Source organism: Clupea harengus, chromosome 1 (genome assembly GCF_900700415.2).
Source record: "Clupea harengus chromosome 1, Ch_v2.0.2, whole genome shotgun sequence".
Taxonomy (NCBI): Eukaryota; Metazoa; Chordata; class Actinopteri; order Clupeiformes; family Clupeidae; genus Clupea; species Clupea harengus.
The window spans coordinates 5,845,437-5,867,385 of NC_045152.1; the positions used below are offsets into that span (position 1 = coordinate 5,845,437).

The following is a 21,949-nucleotide window of genomic DNA, read 5'->3' on the forward strand; positions in this document are numbered from 1 at the left end:
AGTACATGACATGTGCATGTCAAAAAGATGTCAAAAGTTCGTCGCGGGTCAGGGGGCGGGTCATCTGCATGTGAAAAAGATGTCCAAAGACGTGTCCTCTTTTTCACAAACTCAAATCTGGTCACCCTAATTAACATAGTTAACTTTCTCCCCTGCTTCCTGAGTCTTTCTGGTAGAAAAGGGAATACTTCTGTAGGACTACATGAATCTCTTACCTGTTGGTAAAACTCAGGAGGGCGGGGGGAGGGGTCAGGAAGGCACACCAGGGACCACACACATTTACTGTTAAATACAGGAGATGCTGCACTCTTCTCCACACTCAAACCATGAAGAACATTAAGACAGGAAACATACAACACATTCAGCTGAGTAGAGACAGAGAGAGCGAGAGAGCGAGAGAGGAAGAGAGATAGAGAAAGGAAGAGAGAGAGAGAGAGAGAGAGAGAGAGAATTCAGACACAGGAGAGTGCTGACCTGGCATTAGCGTGAGCAATGAGGCGGTGGTAGTTTTGTCTGAGTGTGTTTCCAGCTCCTCTGGAGCCACTGAAACTGTACCGTGTTGTACAGCACTCAGGCCTCCATGGAATATTCACTTTGGCTACAGAGCTGCTGAAAGCCTGGGCTTTTTACAGCAGCCCACTGCGGCAGGGCAGGTACACCGTCTGGGGTTAATGGCTGGATGGAGGAACAATTGAAGACGTCGACACGACGCAGAACGGGAGGCTGGCATGTGCACTTTCACTTCATCAGCCATTCACCCCTTGTACCGCTGATGAGCAAGAGTGCCCTATCCAGGAGCACATAGCTTAGCACAATCAATCTGAGGGGACGGTAAATAATTCATTGGACTAACAGAAAACAAAAACAAAACTAAAGTTCTGCCACATGGATGAATTATTGATACGAAAAAGTAATTATCGGGATGGAGGCCCCCACCAGCAAAGGCATATACCTGAGGTTGCGACAAATGTTTTTGAGAGCCACAATCTGTTTTAAGTGAACTACAAAATCTTTCAAGAGCAAACAACAATCAAAACAAACAAACACGTTTTTTACATCCACTAGCAAACACGAGAAAACAACTGACAACTCAGGACAGAGTTTTTTTCCCCCAGTTTATTTTCTCTCTGTTGTCAAAACCATGACATCAAAGCTGAACGATGAACTGGTGGGGACGGTGGTCAAACATAGTTCAAGTACAGCAGAGGTCAGTCAGTATGTGAGAGTGGGCATCATATCTAAAGGGCAGCCTGACAGCAATGGCTTCGACATCTATAGAAATCCACTCATACGCATCCAGGACATTGTTTGACCTCTTTCAAATGGAAATACATTTTCCAATTAAATGCGCAATTTGGTTATTGAGTGTGAAAATACATTTTACAATTGGCAATGCAATTCAGTTTGAATTATTTTCATTCAAAATTTCAATGAAAATGTTAACAATTTCATTTCATCTTTATTCAGATGGCCATTTGCTAATTCAATCCTCAATTCAATTCGATTTTTTTTCATTAAAGTAAATGTCAATGTTTGTATTGACATTTAATTTACAAAGACAAAAGGCTGCGCCGCAAAGGTATCGTAATATAAATGCAATAAGTCCATGTGAGTGCACACCCACCGCACGGAGAGCCTGGCCAGATGACTCTGTGGAGCAATTGTATTGGATTAGAATTGTAGACTGTATTCCTTCTGGGCTATGTTATTTGTTATGGTTGAGATATGTGAAAAAAGCTGTGACTCAGGTAAACAACAAAGCATGCAACTGCTGATAGACTTAGAATTGAATAGGCTATGGTTAGGATATATGCACCATCCTATTGCAAAAAGTGCGCAGCGATAATACTATGACAGTAGCATTAAGAAAGTATTACCATGGGATTAAAGATTGCTTTCTTTTAAAGTACACATACAGTTTAGTTACTGAGTAAATTGTCATGTTTTACAGTAACGTGTGCATGGTAAAACTTTATGTTTATTTAATGGAAAAGGGCATAATATATTACCAATTATATGGTAAGAGCCTGGTAATATCAGGGAAACAAACAAGGCTTCCTTTTACAGTTAACAATATGCCTGCACTAGTTGTCTTTGTGTGTGTGTGTGTGTGTGTGTGTGTGTGTGTGGTGTGTGTGTGTGTGTGTTTATGTGTGTGTGGCTAATGGATTTCAATCACTGACCTCACGGATCATGTCAACTTGACAGGTGTGACAAAGAAAGATATAAAGCCAATAGCGTGTTGAGTATAATTTGTGTATTTGATAAATGTAATAAATGTGTGTGTCTGTGTTGGGGTATAGTGTGTGTATGATTGTGTTTGTGTGTGTCTGTGTCAGGGTACAGTGTGTGTATGATTGTGTGTGTGTGTGTGTGTGTATGTGTGTGTGTATGATTGTGGGTGCATCTGTATCTGTGTTGGGATACAGCGTGAGTATGATTTTGTGTCTGTGTTGGGTTATAGTGTGTTTGATTGTGTTTGTGTGTGTATATGTCTGTGTTGGGGTACAGTGTGTGTATGATTGTGTTTGTGTTTGTCAGTGTCTGTGTTAGGGTACAGCGTGTGTATGATTGTGTGTGTGTATGTGTGTATGTGTGTGTGTCTGTGTTGGGGTACAGTGTGAGTATGATTGTGTGTGTGTGTGTGTGTGTGTGTGTGTGTCTGTGTTAGGGTACAGCGTGAGTATAATTGTGTGTGTGTGTGTGTGTGTCTGTATTGGGGTACAGTGTGAGGATGATTGTGTCTGTATGATTGTGTGTGCATGTGTCTGTGTCGGGGTACAGTGTGTGTATGTGTGTCTTTGTGTGTGTGTGTATGTCTGTGTTTGGGTACAGTGTGTGTATGATTGTGTTTATGTGTGTGTGTGTCTGTGTTAGGGTACAGCGTGAGTATAATTGTGTGTGTGTGTCTGTATTGGGGTACAGTGTGAGGATGATTGTGTGTATGTGTGTGTGTGTGTGTGTGATTGTGTGTGCGTGTGTATCTGTGTTGGGGTACAGCGTGAGTATGATTATGTGTGTGTGTGTTTATGATCGTGCCTGTGTGTGTCTGTGTTAGGGTACAGGGTGTGTATGATTGTGTGTATGTGTGTGTGTGTGTGTGTGTGTGTCTGTGTTGGGGTACAGGGTGTGTATGATTGTGTGTGTGTGTGTGTGTATGTGTGTGTGTCTGTGTTGGGGTACAGTGTGAGTATGTTTGTGTGTGTGTGTGTGTGTGTGTGTGTGTGTGTGTGTGTGTGTGTGTGTGTGTGTGGGGTCTGATAAATGTGTGACATGGCCTGACTGTGCTGGTGGTGGTAGACTGCAGATAAGATGGCTGGTCACCGATAAGGGTGCAACTCCACACATCGGGCTTATTGAACACCCATCACACCTGTCAGTCTGACCCCCACCTCTGGGGAGCTGTTCGTCACCGGAGACGTGTGTGTAAGTGACTCTGTGTGTGTGTGTGTGTGTGTGTGCGACTATGCATACAAATAAGATGATGTGACTTGTGACAAAATCGATTTAATGAGCTGAGCTGAACTAAGTATACTTGTTTTCAAAAGAATAATTACAAAACTACACGATGCAATAGTCAGCCACAGCCAGTGTTGAGTAGCAGAGTGCAGTGGAGAGACTGCAGGTATTCTGCTCCTTTTCTGTAAGAGAATACACACTCACATTCACATGCAATATTCCCTCAGAACAGGGAAACTTTCTGCAGTTCTCACTACTTCTCCTGCCTTCAGTTCTCACGCCTGCACACTCAACCTCTATCTCGGTTTCTTTCAGGTCGACTCCATGGGAGCGTACGCTTCCACACATCCCCTTCCTCCCGTTCTCGGCCTGCTTTCTCTTACAGGCAGCACAAAACCACAGAACACACGCTCAAATAAGTATGCAGATGACTGCACAAGCATAAACATTTGCATACTTTCTCACACAGACTGACTGACTAGTCCCTAGACAAACTCCCCAACATACACAGCAACAAAGCTGTCAAGCAAAACACGCGCTTGGAAAATTCGTAAATGCGTGTGACCCAGAAATGCAAACTCTCCAAGTTCTTTACATTTGTTTCCTTAATCATCTCACTCAGTAACCTCTCAAAATCTCATTCCCCCAACTCCATCTCTCCTCACAATGGCCTAAAAATAACTGCCGGGTTTCCTTAAATTATATTTGTTAAGGACTTTTGTTCAGTTTACTTGTGAGAAGCCACACAAACGCAAATTAATGGTGTTTACTTGGCCTCCTTTTACAAGAGGCGAACCTTCATTGCATTTGTGATGTGGATAAATCAAGGACCATTACACTCACAGACGGAAGTATTAAACTCATCAGAATAATAATGGGGACAGATGAGGCTCGTGAATGAAGTAGAGAAACATTCTTGTTGTCCTTTTCTTTGCTCTCTTTCACAGACGAAACGCAATTCATTGAAATCAGACGTCAGAGGAACATTTCAGGGTTGATTTGGTCTATGTGAAGAGAAAGTGATTTAAAACAATGAACTCACACCGCCCACTGCCAACAACTTTACTATATAAAGACTGCAACAAAAAAAAGAAAACAACACTGTTCATGACCAAAACAGCAGTAGCCAGCCCTAGCGTTTGTCATGCATTAGAACTCGCATGGCCACGCACGCATTCGCGCGCCGAGGTGATTTCACCACCAGAGCAGATAAAAATAGTTGGGGACAATTTGCGATGGAGTGAAACAAGGCGGCCGGGTGAAAAAGACTGGAGGAGAACGCGGGCGGAGCAGCAGCAGCAGCAGCAGCGAGAACGCTTCATCAGAGCTGTCTGTGTGCGTTTGTCACTTCGCATCAGATGACAGGAAGCAGCAGACAAGTCTGCCTCCCCAAATACTTCCAGCTCGCACACACACACACACACACACACACACACAATAGGCTTTACATGAAAGGCCCTCCTCAAAAAGTTCCACAAACAACAAATCACAAAATCCTTTCATGCCCATCAGAGTCATTTTCAGTCACTTTCTACCCTCGCTGAGTCTATAACGACACTGTATTTTCAGCAGTATCTGTAAAAAGCAGAAAACAATGTTAACCCCCAATTCCCCCACCACCAAAAAAAAAGTGCAATGATCCTTGTGGTGTGCTTCCAGAATCATCCGGGGTGGGGTGGGGGTGGGGGGGGAGAGGCTGACTGAATGGCACTTCCTGCAGGCCTGTCAACCAGGAGAACCGTTTCCCCATGTCCATGTAAATAAAGGCTATAAAACCGCTCGGCCCCGGCCCCCAGCCGCGGCTCCCTGTCATTCGCATCAGACTCCAGCGGCAGCTTATCGTAAAGGAGGACTGACAGTGGCCATAGAGCGGGGAGGCAGACATGCAAAGATGACAGCCCACATACATCAGCAAGGTTTAACCAAGATGCCAAGGGCCATAAAGAAGACAGGATCAGATATGCATATCACTATAATTAGACACATGAATAATTCAGGCAGCGAGTCGATATCAAACACACAGCTGACCATGAATTAGAGTCAGGAGGGGCATATGGCTATGTGTGTGTGTGTGTGTGTGTGTGTGCAGATGTTTCTGTGTGTGATGGTGTGTGTCTGTGTGTCTGTGTGTGTTTACATGCATGTGGGAATAACTGAGAGAGAGAAATATATGCGAGAAGGCAGAGAGAATGGGAGAAGAGGGAAGAGGATGGAGAGCGGGAGAGAAAGAGGGAGCGAGAGAGAGGGAACGAGAGAGAGGGAACGAGAGAGAGGGAACGAGAGCAACTCAGCCCTTCTTTATTTAATCTTCACATTTTGCAAAGAACGTGCAAATCTGATGCAGCTGTGTGGAAGGTTATCGTTAATAGGGATCTGGATTGGAAAATAAATTAGATTAATGGCCCGGAAGACGCTGAACAGCCCAAACAAATAAGGCTGTTTTCACCAGCCATGCACAGAGGGGCCAGCTTTGTGCACCTCGGCCAAAACAGGCAGCCAAGTTGAAGCCTCAATTAAGCTAACCATCTCCCAATTCTGCCTCATAGCCCCCCCCCCCTACTCCACCACCCCACCTCCTCCCCCTTTTCTCTCTGCTGCCGGTGAAGAGATCATTTCTGCCTGGTAAATGAGCCCACTGTCCCATAGCGAATCCACATAACCCTATTAGTTTCACGGAACAGTTTATACACAAACTAGAAGGCCACTCGGAGAGCGCAGACCACAAACCGCAAAGGCCACAAGCCCTCTCTCGTAATGATAGCGAAAGCGAAAAATATATTGTGGATTTCGCTACAAAATTGAATGGGTTCCTCCTTGGCCCTATGCCTTTCACCAAGTTTCATGAATATCAGGCAGGTACTTGTCTAACTGCTACTGCTACTAGCTGCTAACGAGCCAACAGACAAACAAACAGCACCGAAAACATAACCTCGTTGGCGGAGGTAATAATTAGCCATAAAATTCATACAACAATTTAGGCAGCACCACCTTCACCCATCCTGCTCAGAGCCATCTGTGGGGCATAAATTAGCATGGAGTCAGTTATAGAGATGCTCGTCACATCAAGATCATGCTGAGGTCCATGCTGCAAATGGGGACGCATGCTCTTTTTGTATATCGCCTTCTCAATGTACCCAAACTCACACACAGACACACAAGCAAATTAAAGATTTTCGACATATACAGTTACAGGCAGTGTGACAAATACACACAGACCAGCATGTATGTATGTACACACACAGAGACACTCTTCTTCCCTACAGACAGTAAAAAGAAACCAGCCCCCACGGGCTTCCTGGCTCACTCCTTAATGGGACTCAGGATCATCAAACGATCACAGACACTGATCTAATCAACAGGCCAAACCATTAGCCCATCTGCTATTGGCAGAGCCTGTAACTGCACTCTGACTCAGGGCAAGCTGCAGTGCTCTGCACTGATAACACTGGCGTGCTTACTGACTGAGTTTAGCATGCGCGTCTTCTCAGTTCTCATATGAGTGATTGCACAAATTGCATTAAAAATATCTGTAGAGACAGCTTTTCAAATGCCCTGTAGGCATCCGTGATAAACTAGCCATACGATGCCAGACTGACACGAAACAGCACAACTGAAAAAAAAGAACTGATTGAATTAAGCTGGACATGGATGACAAACAGTGCATTTGTCTACTTACTTTGTCATTACAGACCACAAAGGTACTTACCGGCAGGGACAGTCTTTTAAAGAGCGGATTCGCCTCGGTGGGCGTGACGTGAGGAGACGTGACGTGACATATGAGATGTGTGAAATGAAAATCTATGCGTTTGTGGCATCTGCCCCCCCCCCGGGGTCCTAAAGCATAGGCCCTGCTTCGTGGGTAGTCATGTGCTTGGCAGATGAGTTATTAAAAGTGGGGACGTTTGACCAGATGATGGATGCTGCTTTTGAAGGCCTGTGGATCCAGGTGCCACCTGGTCAGCGTTAAATGACCCGTAACCAGGTCAAACACCCAGCACAGAAAATGATACAGGAGGCTCGTTCACAGCTCATTTGACAGTTTCCTCATTTGTGATGACAGAGGGGTTTTTTAGTGTTGTTGTTTTTTTTTTTTTTTACTATTTGGTCTGTGCTGTTCGAGCAGCAGCGGCGTTCAGAGTGAATTTCAATGCTGCCTGTGAGCTTTTGGGGTTTGTCAGGGTAGAGAAGACAAGCAGCTGCAGAGCGACAGAGAAACCAAAGACTTTGTGCAAACATGAGTGCTGCCAGCCATACTATAGTACAGCATGACCTTTAACCCTGCAAATTCAAACCCACCGGAATGCATCACAAAACGTTTCCCTTTTGATTATTTTTTTCTTCTTCTTTTTTGATTCTTTTGATTCCTTTACTCTCTGGCTCAGTTTTGTGGGAGACAAACAGCCCTGTGTGACAATGATGTGTCCGGACCACAGTTAACTATGTCCTGGACGTAAGGCACGTGTCTTCCACTCTGACCTCATTAATGCACCTCATTCCCCTGCCTCCCCACACCACACTCGAGGGAGTGTTAAGTGTCAAGCGCCCATGGACGTGACGCCGGCCTGCTGGGCAGAAGGAGTGGTCCCGTGCCAACAGCGCACCGGCTTCAGAGGGTATCTCGCTCACTGCCCTCTGCGCACATGCTCATTCTTCATCCCCCAAACGCAAAGTGACAGATCCTCCAATCATCCATTTATTACTGAAGGCACCCAATAAATATTTGCCTGACCTGACACAGTGAGTAATGACAGAGCAGTGGAGTTGACAAATGACACTGTTCAAGAATTTCAAATTGCACATATTTGTTTTCATTCTGCTCATGTCTACCTTTCTTTCTCTCATTCTCCGACCCGAGCTCTAATGCATGCACTGGGGCAGAAGGGTGAGGCAGGGAGATTCATGCCGCTCTCACCCCTCGGAACCACACCATTAGCCTCTGTGATTGCGCAACACAGATGGCCAGAGTGTTGGAAGGGGTGGGGGAGGGGTGGTTGGGAGCAGAGGAGTCCTTACAAGGGATTTAACAGAATTTGAATGTTATTCGGGAGAGCACAAATAATGCAACGGAAACAGATAATTCTTCTGCCTGAAGTTGTTCGCTATTGTTCGGGGGTAAAAAGTCAGCTCCATGACTGATGTCTGTGCGTCAGCCATCATGTTTCTTCAAATCGATTAATATCACTGTGGATGATCACAAGATAAAAATACCCATTCTGTTTGCAACATAGGACTTTGGTTTCACTAACTAGTCATTTAATTTACTACACATTATCGAAAAGTGATCGCTATATTCTGTGATCGCCCCCACTGAGTCAGCGCACAGCAGGCAGCGGGGTGAGAACTGCAGCTATCACTGCAGGGAAACTCTCATCAATGTGTTATGAATGGGGGATAGCAAGACAAAAGCCTGTGGTAGCGGAAATTCTTTCAAACTCCCACAACCTATACCTCAAAATGAAGAACCTGTACATCTCTAGCTGTATGTGTATTATTGATATTATTATTATTATTATTATTATTAATATTGAAAGAAAAAACAACTACGTTCTAACTTAAATTTCAGACAATATTCACCCATTTAAGATGTAACATGCTGTATGTATCAGCCATAGATTTCATGGTTTCAAACTGCAGTAAAGTTAACACATCAACTTCATATCATTGGATATTTTTGTGTAATATATAATGTAAATAGTTTCTATTTCCAATGCAAAACAGAATCTGTCTATTTAGAAAACATTCTTTTCAGTTTGTGATTATACCTGGTTTGAAGACAGATGGGTGATACACAGTATTATTACAGGGAAACTGTGCTCGTTAAACAGAGTTGGTAGTGAGCTAAAGCCAGCTGCCTTTGCTTTCTTAATGTTTCTGTCAAAGATGATCAGCAATTGCTTGCTTTTGTGTTTACAGGAGTCACTGCTTTTTCCAATCTCTGTCAACCATAACAAATAATGTAGCCCCACAGAGCATATTCAGTTTGTCACTGTACATGTGACACTTGTTGTCACTCTCTTCCGACATAAAAATGTGCGCAAGTTGTGAGAGCCACTCCTCGCCCATGGTGGCATGCAAGTAACTTTCTAATAGTGTGGCAAGGCTAGCCCAGAAGAATGGAGGCAGACTGACATCTCAGGTCTGAATGCAAGTCCAGAGCCACATACTAGACCTCACATTCACCTCACATTCACAGCAAACGCTGCTTCATTAGTGTATCTCCCAGGGCCCATACACAGCATGACCCGAGGACTGCCAGAGAACACACACAGAACACAGAGACAGACTAAGGCATTAATGGCATAACACACATGAACGAAAGAAAACAGTTACACACACTAATACCAGACATAAAAGGGAAGGCATACTGACATTATCTCAGCACAACAAGAACGAATGCCCTAGGCATGCCAGGTACAGTCTCGTTGCACACAGAAGCGCTGCTACCGACTTGCACGCTACAACAGAACGACTAAAGAAAGGCTCTGCCTGTGGCTACTCACAGGAATTGAGAGATACATTTTATAAAGGGTAGGCAGATTCATGTTATTGGGTGTAAGAAAGGCTAAAACCTGGCCTGTGAGTTCATCCAGCTATACAGCCAGAGTAAATGTAATTCTGACATCCAACATCGGTTAGCTTTATGCTAGTAGCTTGGCAGCTCTGTCACTTCCTGTGACCACTTATTGGTTGTCTGTTGATTACCAATGAAAACGACAGTGATGGACATGTTTAGGTCCATAACTTACCTGTGCTGTGGTGTGTAAAAGGCTATGTATGAGCTGATATGTGGACAGAAACTAACATTAGTGCCCTATCATAGGTTGTCAGCAGCTAAGTTAGCTGATGTTAGCTACTTAAGGAGAACTCCACTATTTTCGACAGGTTCATAATGTTATCATAGAAACAACCCCTACAGAGATAGGCCTGTGTCTGTTTACCTCAATAACTATAAATAAACTGTTTGTACTGTCATTAGTTTACCTTTCTCCGGAAATAATTTAGGTAACTCTCAGGGACGTGCGGTCATATGAGGCAGGTGAGGCAGAGCCTTTACTTGAAAAGTAAAAAAAAAAAAATACATATATAAAATAAAATAAATATTCATATTTCTCTACTAATCTGTGGTATAGGTGTAATTTCTGCATGATTCTAATCATTTCGAGCATTTTTATAATAAAAATCGCTGAATTCGCGCATGTCCCTATTCAAATAGACGGGAGAAAACAAGGGACGTGCGGTCAGGTGAGGCACCATGTATGGGAGATAGTGAGGCAGTGCCTCACCTAGGATTGCGCAATCGCTCCAAACTGGGTTTTGCGCATGCGTGCGCATGCGTAGAACCTTTGAGCTGAGCTAAAAACGCATTGAAAAATCATGTAGGTGAGGCACACAGTACCTCTGCCTCAATGAAGGGGGCGTGCGAGAACGCACCTGTCAGGGTTATGCTGGGGAACGTTGCTCTTCTTCTACACTTCTACTTGAGCTTGACGGCGAAAATGGAAGATTTTATTGCTAAACCGAAGCAGTTCTCAAAACTGGACTTTCAGTCCAAACGTGAAATGATTAATAATGGGAGACCAATGCCGGAGCTAAAAGGTATGCTTCAAGCGACGGGACAGAAGATAACTCGATCGACTTCTCACATTCAAAGCCAAATTGCTTTATACATGTTTGGAACCTCAAGAATAAATTTGGTTTTGAACTTACAGCGGCAGCTCCGTTGATTTCCCATTATTTCTCTTGGGATTGTTTTATGTCTATGTGAAGCCATTTAACATCACACAAGTGGTTGTGATCACTTTGAACACAAGACTGCTTTTTATTGGTGAGCTGATTTTGAGAAATTAAACTTAAATTGTAGGTAAGTTTTGTTTCCTGGTTGCAATGGTTATCCTGTTGCTACGTTAGATAATTAGCTAGCTAAGGACACTTAATAACCTTACGAGTTAATCGGAAGAGTTCAATTTGCATGAAATGATAGCTGGTTATCTAGCTGATGTTATAGTCTCCTCGATTTAACTCTTAAAATTATAATGGGAAAAGGTAGAAACCCTCAGGGTGCTTGTGCAACTTCGTAAGAAAGAGTTAATATTCACGAGTTCATAATATTTACACATGAGTTCATCACAAGCTAGCAGCTGCCTACTGTATGCACCTCACCTATGTGTGTGTAAAGAATGCTGATATGAAAAACAACCAGTAGTCAATGTGAAAGCTGCCAATTGAATGGTGATCTTAGATACTCTATTGGGTTTATGTATTTGTAAATTTGACTCTGAAAGAGTCAGTGCCTCACCAGCCACGAACCTCACCGCACGTCACTGGTAACTGTACACTTCCAGTCCTTACTGACTTCAATCTGCTGCTGAAGACTCCAGAGCAGATGAGGGGAGAGACACTAATAATCAGTGCACCAAGCTTACAGGACAAATCATCAGCTCAAGTCAGGTCCAGTTACACCACACTGTACTGGAGAGCTGGGGAGCTTATTACAGTTTGATAAGTGGCAGACAGGACCTTATTTGACACTCCCTCCAAGAATGGAGAAGCGAGGCTATAACCTCTAGATTTGCAATGATTCAACCATCTCAGATGCAAAAGTAATGCACAAGAAGTCACAACGGTCACAAGATCCCGGAGGCAAGTAGTAGCACGGCAAGCACGGCAATCCAGACTATTCTTATTTGTAGTTCCACGTTGGTGGAACGAACTGCCTAGTACTACCAGAGCAGGGGCGTCCCTCTCTACCTTCAACAAGCTTTTGAAGACCCAACTCTTCAGAGAGCACCTCCCTTCCTAACTGGCACCTTGACTAGCGCTTAACTTGCACTTCAGCAGTTACATTCCTGCACTTCTTTTTCCTTTCTAGGTCATTTTTCTAATTCTTTTATGTAAAGTAGTATTTATTGTTACACCATGTTTTTTATTGCTCTTAGCTTGACTGTTCTCTCCCTTTGGACAAAAGCGTCTGCTAAATGACTAAATGTAAATGTAAATGTAAATGTAAATGTAGTAACTTCAGGGTATGTTGATTTATGAATTGAGAAAATCCCAAACACCAAGGGCACCAAGTGCAATACAAGTTACCTTTTTAAAAAAACTGCACCTCTGTCACACATCCAAATCCTGGTGCAGCACCCCCATGCGTCGGCACTAAACACAGCAGTTAACATCAGCTAATCCTGCTGGGAAACTTTATCAGTATATATATATATATATATATATATATATGTATTCACCGCTGAGCCCAAATATAATATTCCCTCTGTGAATCAGAGATACCACAAGCGGAAAGAAAATCTCCCCAAGTCCAGAGAAAGGCAGTCACTGAAACCATGTTGAATTACCCCCAGCACCCGTGCCCTTATCTGATACTGAAAGCTGACCTAAGCTGCCAGTGTGTGTGTGTGTGTGTGTGTGTGTGTGTGTGTGTGTGTGTGTAGGGAGTATGGGGGGAGGCAAGCTTCCCCACCAGCATTTAAGCACCGTGACAGACGTGACGCCGCTATCAGGTGCTGGGATCCTGGTTCTGTGGTTTTTGGGCCTCGGAGTTGGGATCAGGCCCGGTGGAGGAGATAATATGAGCAGGAGGGATGAGGATGAGGGATGGGCGCAGGGTTCCTGATCTTTCTCCATATGGTGACGAGGCACTGAGACAGCTAGCTGTGCTGAGTCTACCGCCATGACTACAGCAGGTCAAACACGACCCTCTGGGCCAACAGTGTGGGTTGGAGATGTCTTTCATAATCGTTGTGTAGTACCATGTGGCATGACAACGCATGCATGCACACACACACACACACACACACACACACACACACACACAAACACACACACATACACAGAAAGAGATAGAGAGAGAGAGAGATACAATAATGCAAAATATACAAGCACAAATAACACAGACAGATGTGCACATGTAACTTATGCAAATGCTAAGACCCCAGGCCATTCTTGCAGAATGTTTCATAAGAAACTAAACTCTCTCACACAAAACAAAGGCAGAAGTAAACAAACACAGAACATCTAACACTATTTTAACACTTTTTCCAGATAGCATTATCACTCTGGTCCTTTGCAAGTTGATCTCACCATGATTTCTGGGTCACTATGATTGGCTGAAAATGTACTTCTGATTGTTGTTTTTGCTTATAAAAGGTGAAAACATAGTTCAATAGGAAATAATAGTAAGTAGAGTGAACTGTGAAAGTAATAGAGTTTTTACCCAAAGAGCACTTCATTAGGTCTTATGCACATTTCAAAAGCAAATAATAGAAAAAAAATATCAAACACTGGTGCTTTACATCCGATGCAATTAGACACAATGCTGGGCGAAATAATCAATACTCAACTGAATCGATTGCCCACCCTATCCCTAAAAGGCATGCATTGGGTTCATTGTGAGATTATGCAATGCCTTTCATCACATGCACCCTTTTCGTGAAGTCATGTGAGGTTTGCTGTGTAAAATGGGAGAGAGAGAGAGAAAGAATGAGAGAGAGATGTGGCAATGGAGCGGCTGAGCAAAACAAACCATCAGAGCAGCAGGCCGATGACACAGTGAGAGGGAGATGGGGAAGGGGAGGAGGAGGAGAGGAGAGGAGTAGAGGCGCAGCGCATAGCCACGTCATTTAATTACATGAGGATATCATCCATCCTTGACTCTGCATTTCATTGCAGTGACAGAGTCTGTCTCCTGGCCTTCATCAGGGCTGGCAGTCGCTGCTGTCGGGTTGCCTGCTTGAGTGCAATGTGCCCCCCCCCCCCCCCACACACACACATCTCTACCCACACTGAAGCAGTAGATACGATTACACATTCTGATCAGGTTTCGCTGCACTAGAATAATCCTCACTATTATTGCCATGAATATTTCATGAGTCATTTTGACAGAACAGAGGAGTCGCTGAGGCCCTATATTAATATGTTGATGTTTTTCTCGCTTTTCAACGACTTCCACCCTTCTCACACAAAGCGCCCCAACACCCCCCCCCCCCCCCCCGCCCCCGCCCCTTAAATATGCACACACATGCACAAATGCACAGATGCAAAACACACACATTAACGCGCAATCGGCTGTCTCTTGGATTGTTCACGTCTTCGTCAACACATTCTAAGAAGCCATGTGTGAATTTGTATGACGCGATAGAAGCCCCATCGGACTTAACTGCCCTTAGAATCAACCACACACATACACTGCAGATCTAGTGTGTGCGTGTGTGCACATAGGTATGTGTGTGTTTGTGTGCACTTATAAGTAGATAATACTGTTCACACACACAAGACAAACCTCTTGTGTGTGCATCCTTGAAACTGAAGGTGAAACTATAGACCACATATCGTTGTGTAATATGACCGCTGCATAAAGTGAGATAAAGAGCAAGAATGAAGTGAAATAAGACATTTTCTGTTCCAAGAAAAGTGAGTTATCTTGAATGAATACGTTTCTGGCAACAATAGACTAAAAAGTTTGTTGTATATCTTATTCTGAGTGAAAATGTAAGGTACTATAGTTTGTGGATGTGGAGGCTGTACACTTATAGGGTGTGAAGCAGTACATGTGAGTTATGTTCAGCAGTTTTGCGACTTGTCTAGTGAATATGAGGATGAGTGTGACTTTATAACAGATATATTCTTGTGCTAAATTTGACATTTTGTGAAATGTGCATGTATACATAAGCAACAAAATAAGCAAATACAATGTGTTGAAAATATATATACTGTATAAAATGTACGATTATTAGTTGAAAGCAAGAATATGTTTGAATCTGATATGTTCATCAGGGTCTGAGCAGAACTTTGTAAATGTTATGTAAGGATTTAAAGACAAAATCAATTATGAAGACAGACCAAACCATGTCAGAAGAACAGAGGAAAATATATTGTAGCTTGTTGTAGTGACATCTTATGAAAGATTGGACATTCCCACAGGCATGTATTGGCTGCTGAATATTGATTGGCCGTTGGTGGCCATTTTGTTTAGAGAGCAAAATGGAACTTTAGCTCTATTAGCTTTTTTAACTTCTTAGCTTCAGATGTTAAAAAACGTTGAAGTGCCCCCTATGGATGGAATTTCACTAAATTTGTTGTGCATCCAAAAAATATGGTAGTGAGGCAGTGTGTCGAATTTCATTAATTCTGAACCTTTACATCACAACGTATTGGCTAGTGAAGTGCTAGATTTTTGCTTTGAGCAGTTTCCACTAGGTAGCGCTTCTCCACAAATTAATCGTAACAAGCCAGGGCAATGCACCTCCTTGAGGCCATAAAAAAATCATAATTTTTGGCAAACCGGTTTTCGAAGCTATTGTCCAGAAAGTGCTTCCCCACGTCAGAGACACAAACCACCTATTCAGTATCAGCCATGTGGGGCTACAACCATACCAAGTTTCATGTTGACTGGTGAAGTCTAAGTATATGATATCGCTGGCCAGAAAATAGAAGAAATAATAAAGATGAAGATAGAAACACTTCGACAAACACTATACCACATTATTACTATACTACAATTAATAAGATTACGTGACAGCGGTTTCTACCACATGGTAGGATGAGACGTTTGACATCTATTATTCATACTGTTAATCTTGACCCTGTTGTGGTTTGGGTAGAATATGCTTGCCATGTACCACAAGGAAAACCTCACATGGTACAGTATGTGTAAGTCTTCCCCCACCCCACAGTACATTAAAACCTGCTTGACGCTGCACTCGACCATCCTATTCTACTCGATTGGTCCTCAGGCTCTGGCACTTTTAACTAGGCATTTAGGGCAGATGAGACACAAATTAGGAGGTGAGGGGCTAGAGAGAGACCAAACGCAGCAAGGAGTGGGGCCGCCAGCATCCCAGAGGTGTAACAACTCACAACTCTGTCCTTCACCAAACACACACTCACACTGGCACACATGCGTGCACACACACACACACTCACACTGGCACACATGCGTGCACACACACACATTCACACTGGCACACATGCTGTAGGCCTATGAAGGTACACACAAGTCAGACCGACTCAGGTGCACTCACTCACACACGCGCGCAAGCGTGCACACACACGTGCACACACACACACACACACACCCACACACACACTCACACCATCTCTTCCTCTCTGTCTCTCTCACACACACACACATCCTTTGCTCACACAGAAATACACACACAGGTGCTGATTTGCTGCACAGTGTGTGAGAGAGAGGTGCTGAAGGCCTCACACCAGCTAATTGGCCTCAACGCTTGCCGGTGTGTTGAGGGTCAGTCCCAGCCGTCAGCACAGCATTCCCACAATCCCTCTGACAGGTGGGGGGGGGGGGGGGGGGGGCTGGGCACTGCAGAGCTGAGCTGAGCTGAGCTGAGCTGAACTGGGTGCAGGTCAGGGGCGCTGGGCGTCCGTCAGAGCAGCGGGAACATCCCACAGCTGCCTAACAGGAGGCTTCCAACTTCAATCCAGCCAGCACCAACAATAGGAGAGGTTAATGAAACGTGCATGTTTGGTTTAGGACTCAATGCACTGTTTAACATTCTCTCTCTCTCTCTCTCATTCACTCACAGACACACAGAATAACACACACACACACACACACACACACACACACACACACACACACACACACACACACACAAGTAGTCTGCTCAGATGCTGACGCACAATGAATAAATAATATTGGTAAAGAATGAGATTCATAAGCGACTGATGCACAGAAAATGCCTTCAGGAAGAAAGTTATCTCTTCAGTTCACATTCAGATAGCTTTATGAGTCAATTCAAAATGATGCCCTGGCTCATTAAACCAAAAACAGACACAAAGGAAGGTGCACACATGCATCTAAGCGTGATGAATGCCTACATTATGCATCATGTTCACTCTCTATGTCACTCATAAAGACAACACTATCATATCCTGTCCCATGAATAAACTGGTCTCTTACTCTGCTTCTGACATCAGCAAAACAGGAAAAAAAAAATCAAAAATGGTCATTAAATATTGAAAAAAAAAAAGCCATTTGAATATTCTATGTCAGTTTTATGTCACTTCTTTTCTCCCCAAAAATGCCCTTAAAACCCAATAGTTCAAAATGTAGTTGAGACTCGGAGGTTATCTCAATTTGGTTATTAATTCCTAACTGGCCTTCATATTCAATTTCAGAGCTACAATTACTGTTCTAATGAAGTCATTGTTCTATTCAAATCACAGATATTATCTTTCAGGCACTGAATACAACCTTGCTTAATTTGATCTGTACAAATTAAGGCGAATCTCTGCAATACCATGGTCTATGCTTGCATACATGCATTGAATGGATAAATTATCAAGTGCTCTGGTGTGGATGTCCTCACGCATCCAGAAGTCCAAGCAACCAATGCTGGGAGAATCATCTATGTCTCAACACTGCCACCTACCGATAGTTTATGGGTCATCTCTTTAAAAAAAAAAAACTGTTCTCTGGCGCCCGTCAGTTGTTTGAGAGAGTACTGTGAACAATAAAACAGCGTTTCATAGCATTCATACACATATAAGTATATATTACGCCAGTTGCATCATTTGAATGGGATTAACAAGATATGTACTTAACATATACATAATATATCGCTAGCTAATATACTGAATGTGAAATTTTGCGATTCTTGGAATTTGGAATTACTCCAATCAGTTCAAAACCTGGCGTCCAACGGAACCGTGACAACAGAGGTTCTACAGAGTAGAATCTATGCTAGCAGATAGGTGACTTTAATTGATATATTTTTTTAATGCTACCTGCTACAACTACAACACCCATTCAAGCTGATGGACTCTCATTTTTTTCTGAAGTTAGTATTCTTAAGATAAATTAGTTCTCTCATAATGTTTGCCAATAAACTAAATAACCTGACAGTTTTGAATGGCTAATGAGTCAACATGCTACAACATGGTAACTTAATATGCTATCATAGGTTAGATAACAGGCTAGCAATAGATATTGTTAAAGTAACGTTAACTATTAAGATAAAAAAATAAATAATTAAGATGGCTTGTGAACACAGCTGAGTTTGTTTTTTCGGTGTATATTTTTCAGGATTAATACACCACAAAATATAGACTGAGAACTAGCTAGGGCTAGCCTGAAAGCTGCACGGCAGAAGGAAGAAGCAGCATGTCAAGACAATACGGCACTCTTGGTGCTCCACATAAGCAGCCAACGAATCCTAACAGGTGTGTTAATAATGTAATATCAGTCACATATTCCACAATGCTTCTCTAAAACTCTTGTCTTGACTTGTTAGATGTCATTTTTGTGTCGGATAATGTTGGCTTACAACGTTATAGGCTTGTTTCATGGTAATATTAGGTAAAGTGAGATAGCTAATATTGACTTGCACTTTCTGAGCACCACGCAATTATGAAACGCTTTCCATACTCAATCACCACTCTGTCTTAAATTAATACATTCTCAAACAGTTCCAAGAGGTTGTCGAGCCATCACCATGGAAACATGGATGTTTTAGATGAGGGAGGGAAGAGCAACGAAAGCTCAACTTCAGTGGAGGAGATTTATCTTCCACCTCAGCTAGGGAGTTCCAAATGGCAACAGAATCGAGGTAAACCAACGATACGTGAAGATCAATTATGTATGTTTAGCAGTCAAGTTGTGTTAGAAATATTAACCGGCAATACTGTGTAATCAAAAGTAATATTATGTATAAAATATATATATACCATGTGCTGAAACTGCTAAAACTTTACAACCCCCTGCTGTTGTTGTTTTGTCTTCTCAGCATCTGTAAGCAGTAAGGCCACACTGGACACAACAAGGAGGTACACAGTGAACATCAGTAATACATGCCTGGGTGAGCAGCTGAGACTTGAGAACATAAAGAATCATCAAGCCACCCGATGCTCAGTCTGAAGCTCATGTTTAGATTCAATTAATTGAGTGGAGGGAGGGGGTTCTCTGATCAAATGTACCCACAGTGCCCCTCTAAATATTTGTTTACTTGTTTTCCTTTAAAAAGTTCAGTGCTCACAAAACCTTCTGCTTTGTGCTTCTGGTAACAGGAGAAAATGTGCTCATCATACCCTCTGTACTCTATCTGATAACTGTCATATTATTTCTGTACTGTTTTAATATACTACTGTGTGATTGAACAGGTTTAGAGGAAATAGATACAAAACATAGATAACCGAGAATGTAGTGGTGCTTCTGTAACAAACATAAATGAAGTTGGTATAGTTAAGACTTTTATATTAACCAGTTAGTCACAAAATAATATTGATGAACTGCAGTTAAAATGGTCTAAGATGTTCTCACTCTCTCTTGGTAGATCGGACAGGATTGGATTGTAAAAACCGCACCGGTAAAAAAACCCTCCTTCCCCGCCGCTCAAGCTCGGACTTGTGCAAACTTGGACTGTCTGAGGAAGAGATCAAAACTGAAATAGAGAATGGTGAGAAATGCATCACCACTAGCTATGGCCATGAAAGAAAGTGCTGGTGCAGACCGCCAACAGGGACAGCTGGCGTGGCAAGGTCTACTCGTCCTCTGAACAGTTTGCTGGCTCGTGACTGGTTTTGGAGTTGGGTTATGTCCAATTCAGGAAATCAATCTTGTTTCACACAGTCCAATAACTCATTGCCATGTTCATGTCATTTTGTGTTATTAGACACGTTGGAGCTGGTCAGAGACCTGGTGAAGATGCCTCGTAAGACAAGGACCCAGGCCGTACGATCCCTGCCAGTGAGCTGTGAGGAGAAGAGGGACATTAGGTACACTGCATGGCAGGAGCAAGAGGACCATGTGCAAATAAACAGCTCTAGATCAAATATGATGTAGTTTAGATGCATCTCATGTTTTTTCTTGGAAAATGATAGATGTCCGTACTCTGAAGGTGGCTCCCAGTATGTGACATTTATTTGTGACTTTTCGAGATTTAAGCTCTTCATCAGATATCAGTACTGGTGTGTTGAAATAAATAATCCATGTTTGGGAGGTACCTTTAGTGTGAGGACTTCATCTACAACTTTTTAGATGAATCTCTTTGTAACACCTGCTTTTTTTATGTATATATATATATACACTGCTTGGGATGCGTATGGTTTTTTTTCCATTAATACTGCAATTCCCTTCTATTGCAGGCATAGAGTGCTCCAAGGAAAGATTTCCAAAGGCTCATTGAAGCGCACATGTTGCACAGACTGCTCGGAGCAAGTCTCCCTGGTGAGAGCATGCAGCCTATTATCCATAATTTGTCTGAAAGCTGTAGACCTGAGCTCAAAAAAGGATTTATCTTTGTTTGAAAGGCTGTGCTCAACAGACTTCCCCATGTCTGTGAGATTCAGGTGAGCTCTCCGAGAATAACACATCATCCCTAGATGGAATCAGTCACAAGCTAAAAAAAATGTTCTTCCCTTTTTTTCCCCTGAGTTCAGGGAACAGAGCCAAAGAGCAACTCCAGTCCAACTCGTTTAACACAAGGCCTGTAATGCTACCGATCAGTGTCACCAGAACTTAGAAAAACAATTCCATATTTTCCTAATCTTGAAGTTGGCAAGGCGTCCTGTCTGCAGATGCTGCTGTCTTACTATTGACTTGCTGCTTTCTCTCTGTTTTTTTTTTATAATTATTTTTATTGGGTAAGAAGGTAACAGAAAATATGAAAGGGTACCAAGAATTACAATAGTCACAAATCATTTAGGGAAGCGTCCAGTTTTACAAAAAAAAACATCCCAAACTTGCTGCTTTCTCACTCAGTGCCCGGGTGGTCCTCCCAGTCTCTCCGCAGGTGTTGGGCGAGCGTGACGGCCTGTAGGGAGCGTCTGGCGCTGTGGCACGGGGCCATGAAAGACATTGGCGGCCGCTTCGGCTCGGCTGTCCTCTCCTACTTCCATTTCCTCAAGTGGCTGTTCATGTTCAACATCTTCTTGCTCCTCTTTAATCTGAGTTTCATCACGGTGCCAGAGATCGTGCACATGCACAACAGCACCAACAACAGCACCTTCAAAGGCCTAGAGCTGCTCACGGGCACGGTGAGTGCCACCATCTACTGTGACACGGTGCACCACATGATCCACTAACAAGTAATGAGACAGGAAGATAGCTAAAGGCCTAAATCAAAACACCTTATAGAATGTAATACAACCACGAGGAGTACGTACATACCACGTAGTCTGTGCTGGTGATCCTTATATATGATGCAGACGTGTAAAGATTGTGATTCTGAAAGGTGTCATGTAAAAGTTGTAAAAGTTTGTATGTCTGAATTTTGTCTCTGCACAGGGTTACTTTGACAAGTCAGTATTGTTTTATGGAGGCTATAACGGTGAGGTGATTAAGGTGGGCGCTTACGACATGCAGCTGGCGTATTTGTTGTCCATGTTCACATACATGATGCTGTGTGGCATATCTATTGTGTACCGGTAAGATTTGGGCAGGTTGGAAAAGCTTCAAACCAGAATTACATAAACTTGTCATAATACAAACGAGAAGGGAATGATAAAATTGCTCTGAATA

The 21,949-nt window shown here is 43.0% G+C and overlaps 1 protein-coding gene across 1 annotated transcript; it reads left to right on the forward strand.

Annotated features, from left to right (window-relative positions):
• Positions 1-18,525: 18,525 nt before the first annotated feature.
• LOC122128652 (transmembrane channel-like protein 5) lies at positions 18,526-21,859 on the forward strand. Its single transcript, XM_042703068.1, has 8 exons — positions 18,526-18,654; positions 18,901-19,040; positions 19,218-19,289; positions 19,764-19,886; positions 20,103-20,205; positions 20,575-20,656; positions 21,211-21,465; positions 21,716-21,859. The coding sequence occupies exons 1-8, from the start codon at positions 18,596-18,598 to the stop codon at positions 21,857-21,859; spliced, it is 978 nt and encodes a 325-aa protein (XP_042559002.1). The 5' UTR covers positions 18,526-18,595.
• The last annotated feature ends 90 nt before the right edge of the window (positions 21,860-21,949 follow it).

Bases quoted from the DNA above. Each gene is read 5' to 3' on its own strand.
- LOC122128652 (XM_042703068.1), top strand. From the start codon at position 18,596: ATGTCAAGACAATACGGCACTCTTGGTGCTCCACATAAGCAGCCAACG. The intron at 18,655-18,900 runs GTGTGTTAATAA...ATTCTCAAACAG, and splicing joins CAGCCAACGAATCCTAACAG to TTCCAAGAGGTTGTCGAGCC. The intron at 19,887-20,102 runs GTGAGAAATGCA...TTGTGTTATTAG, and splicing joins CAAAACTGAAATAGAGAATG to ACACGTTGGAGCTGGTCAGA.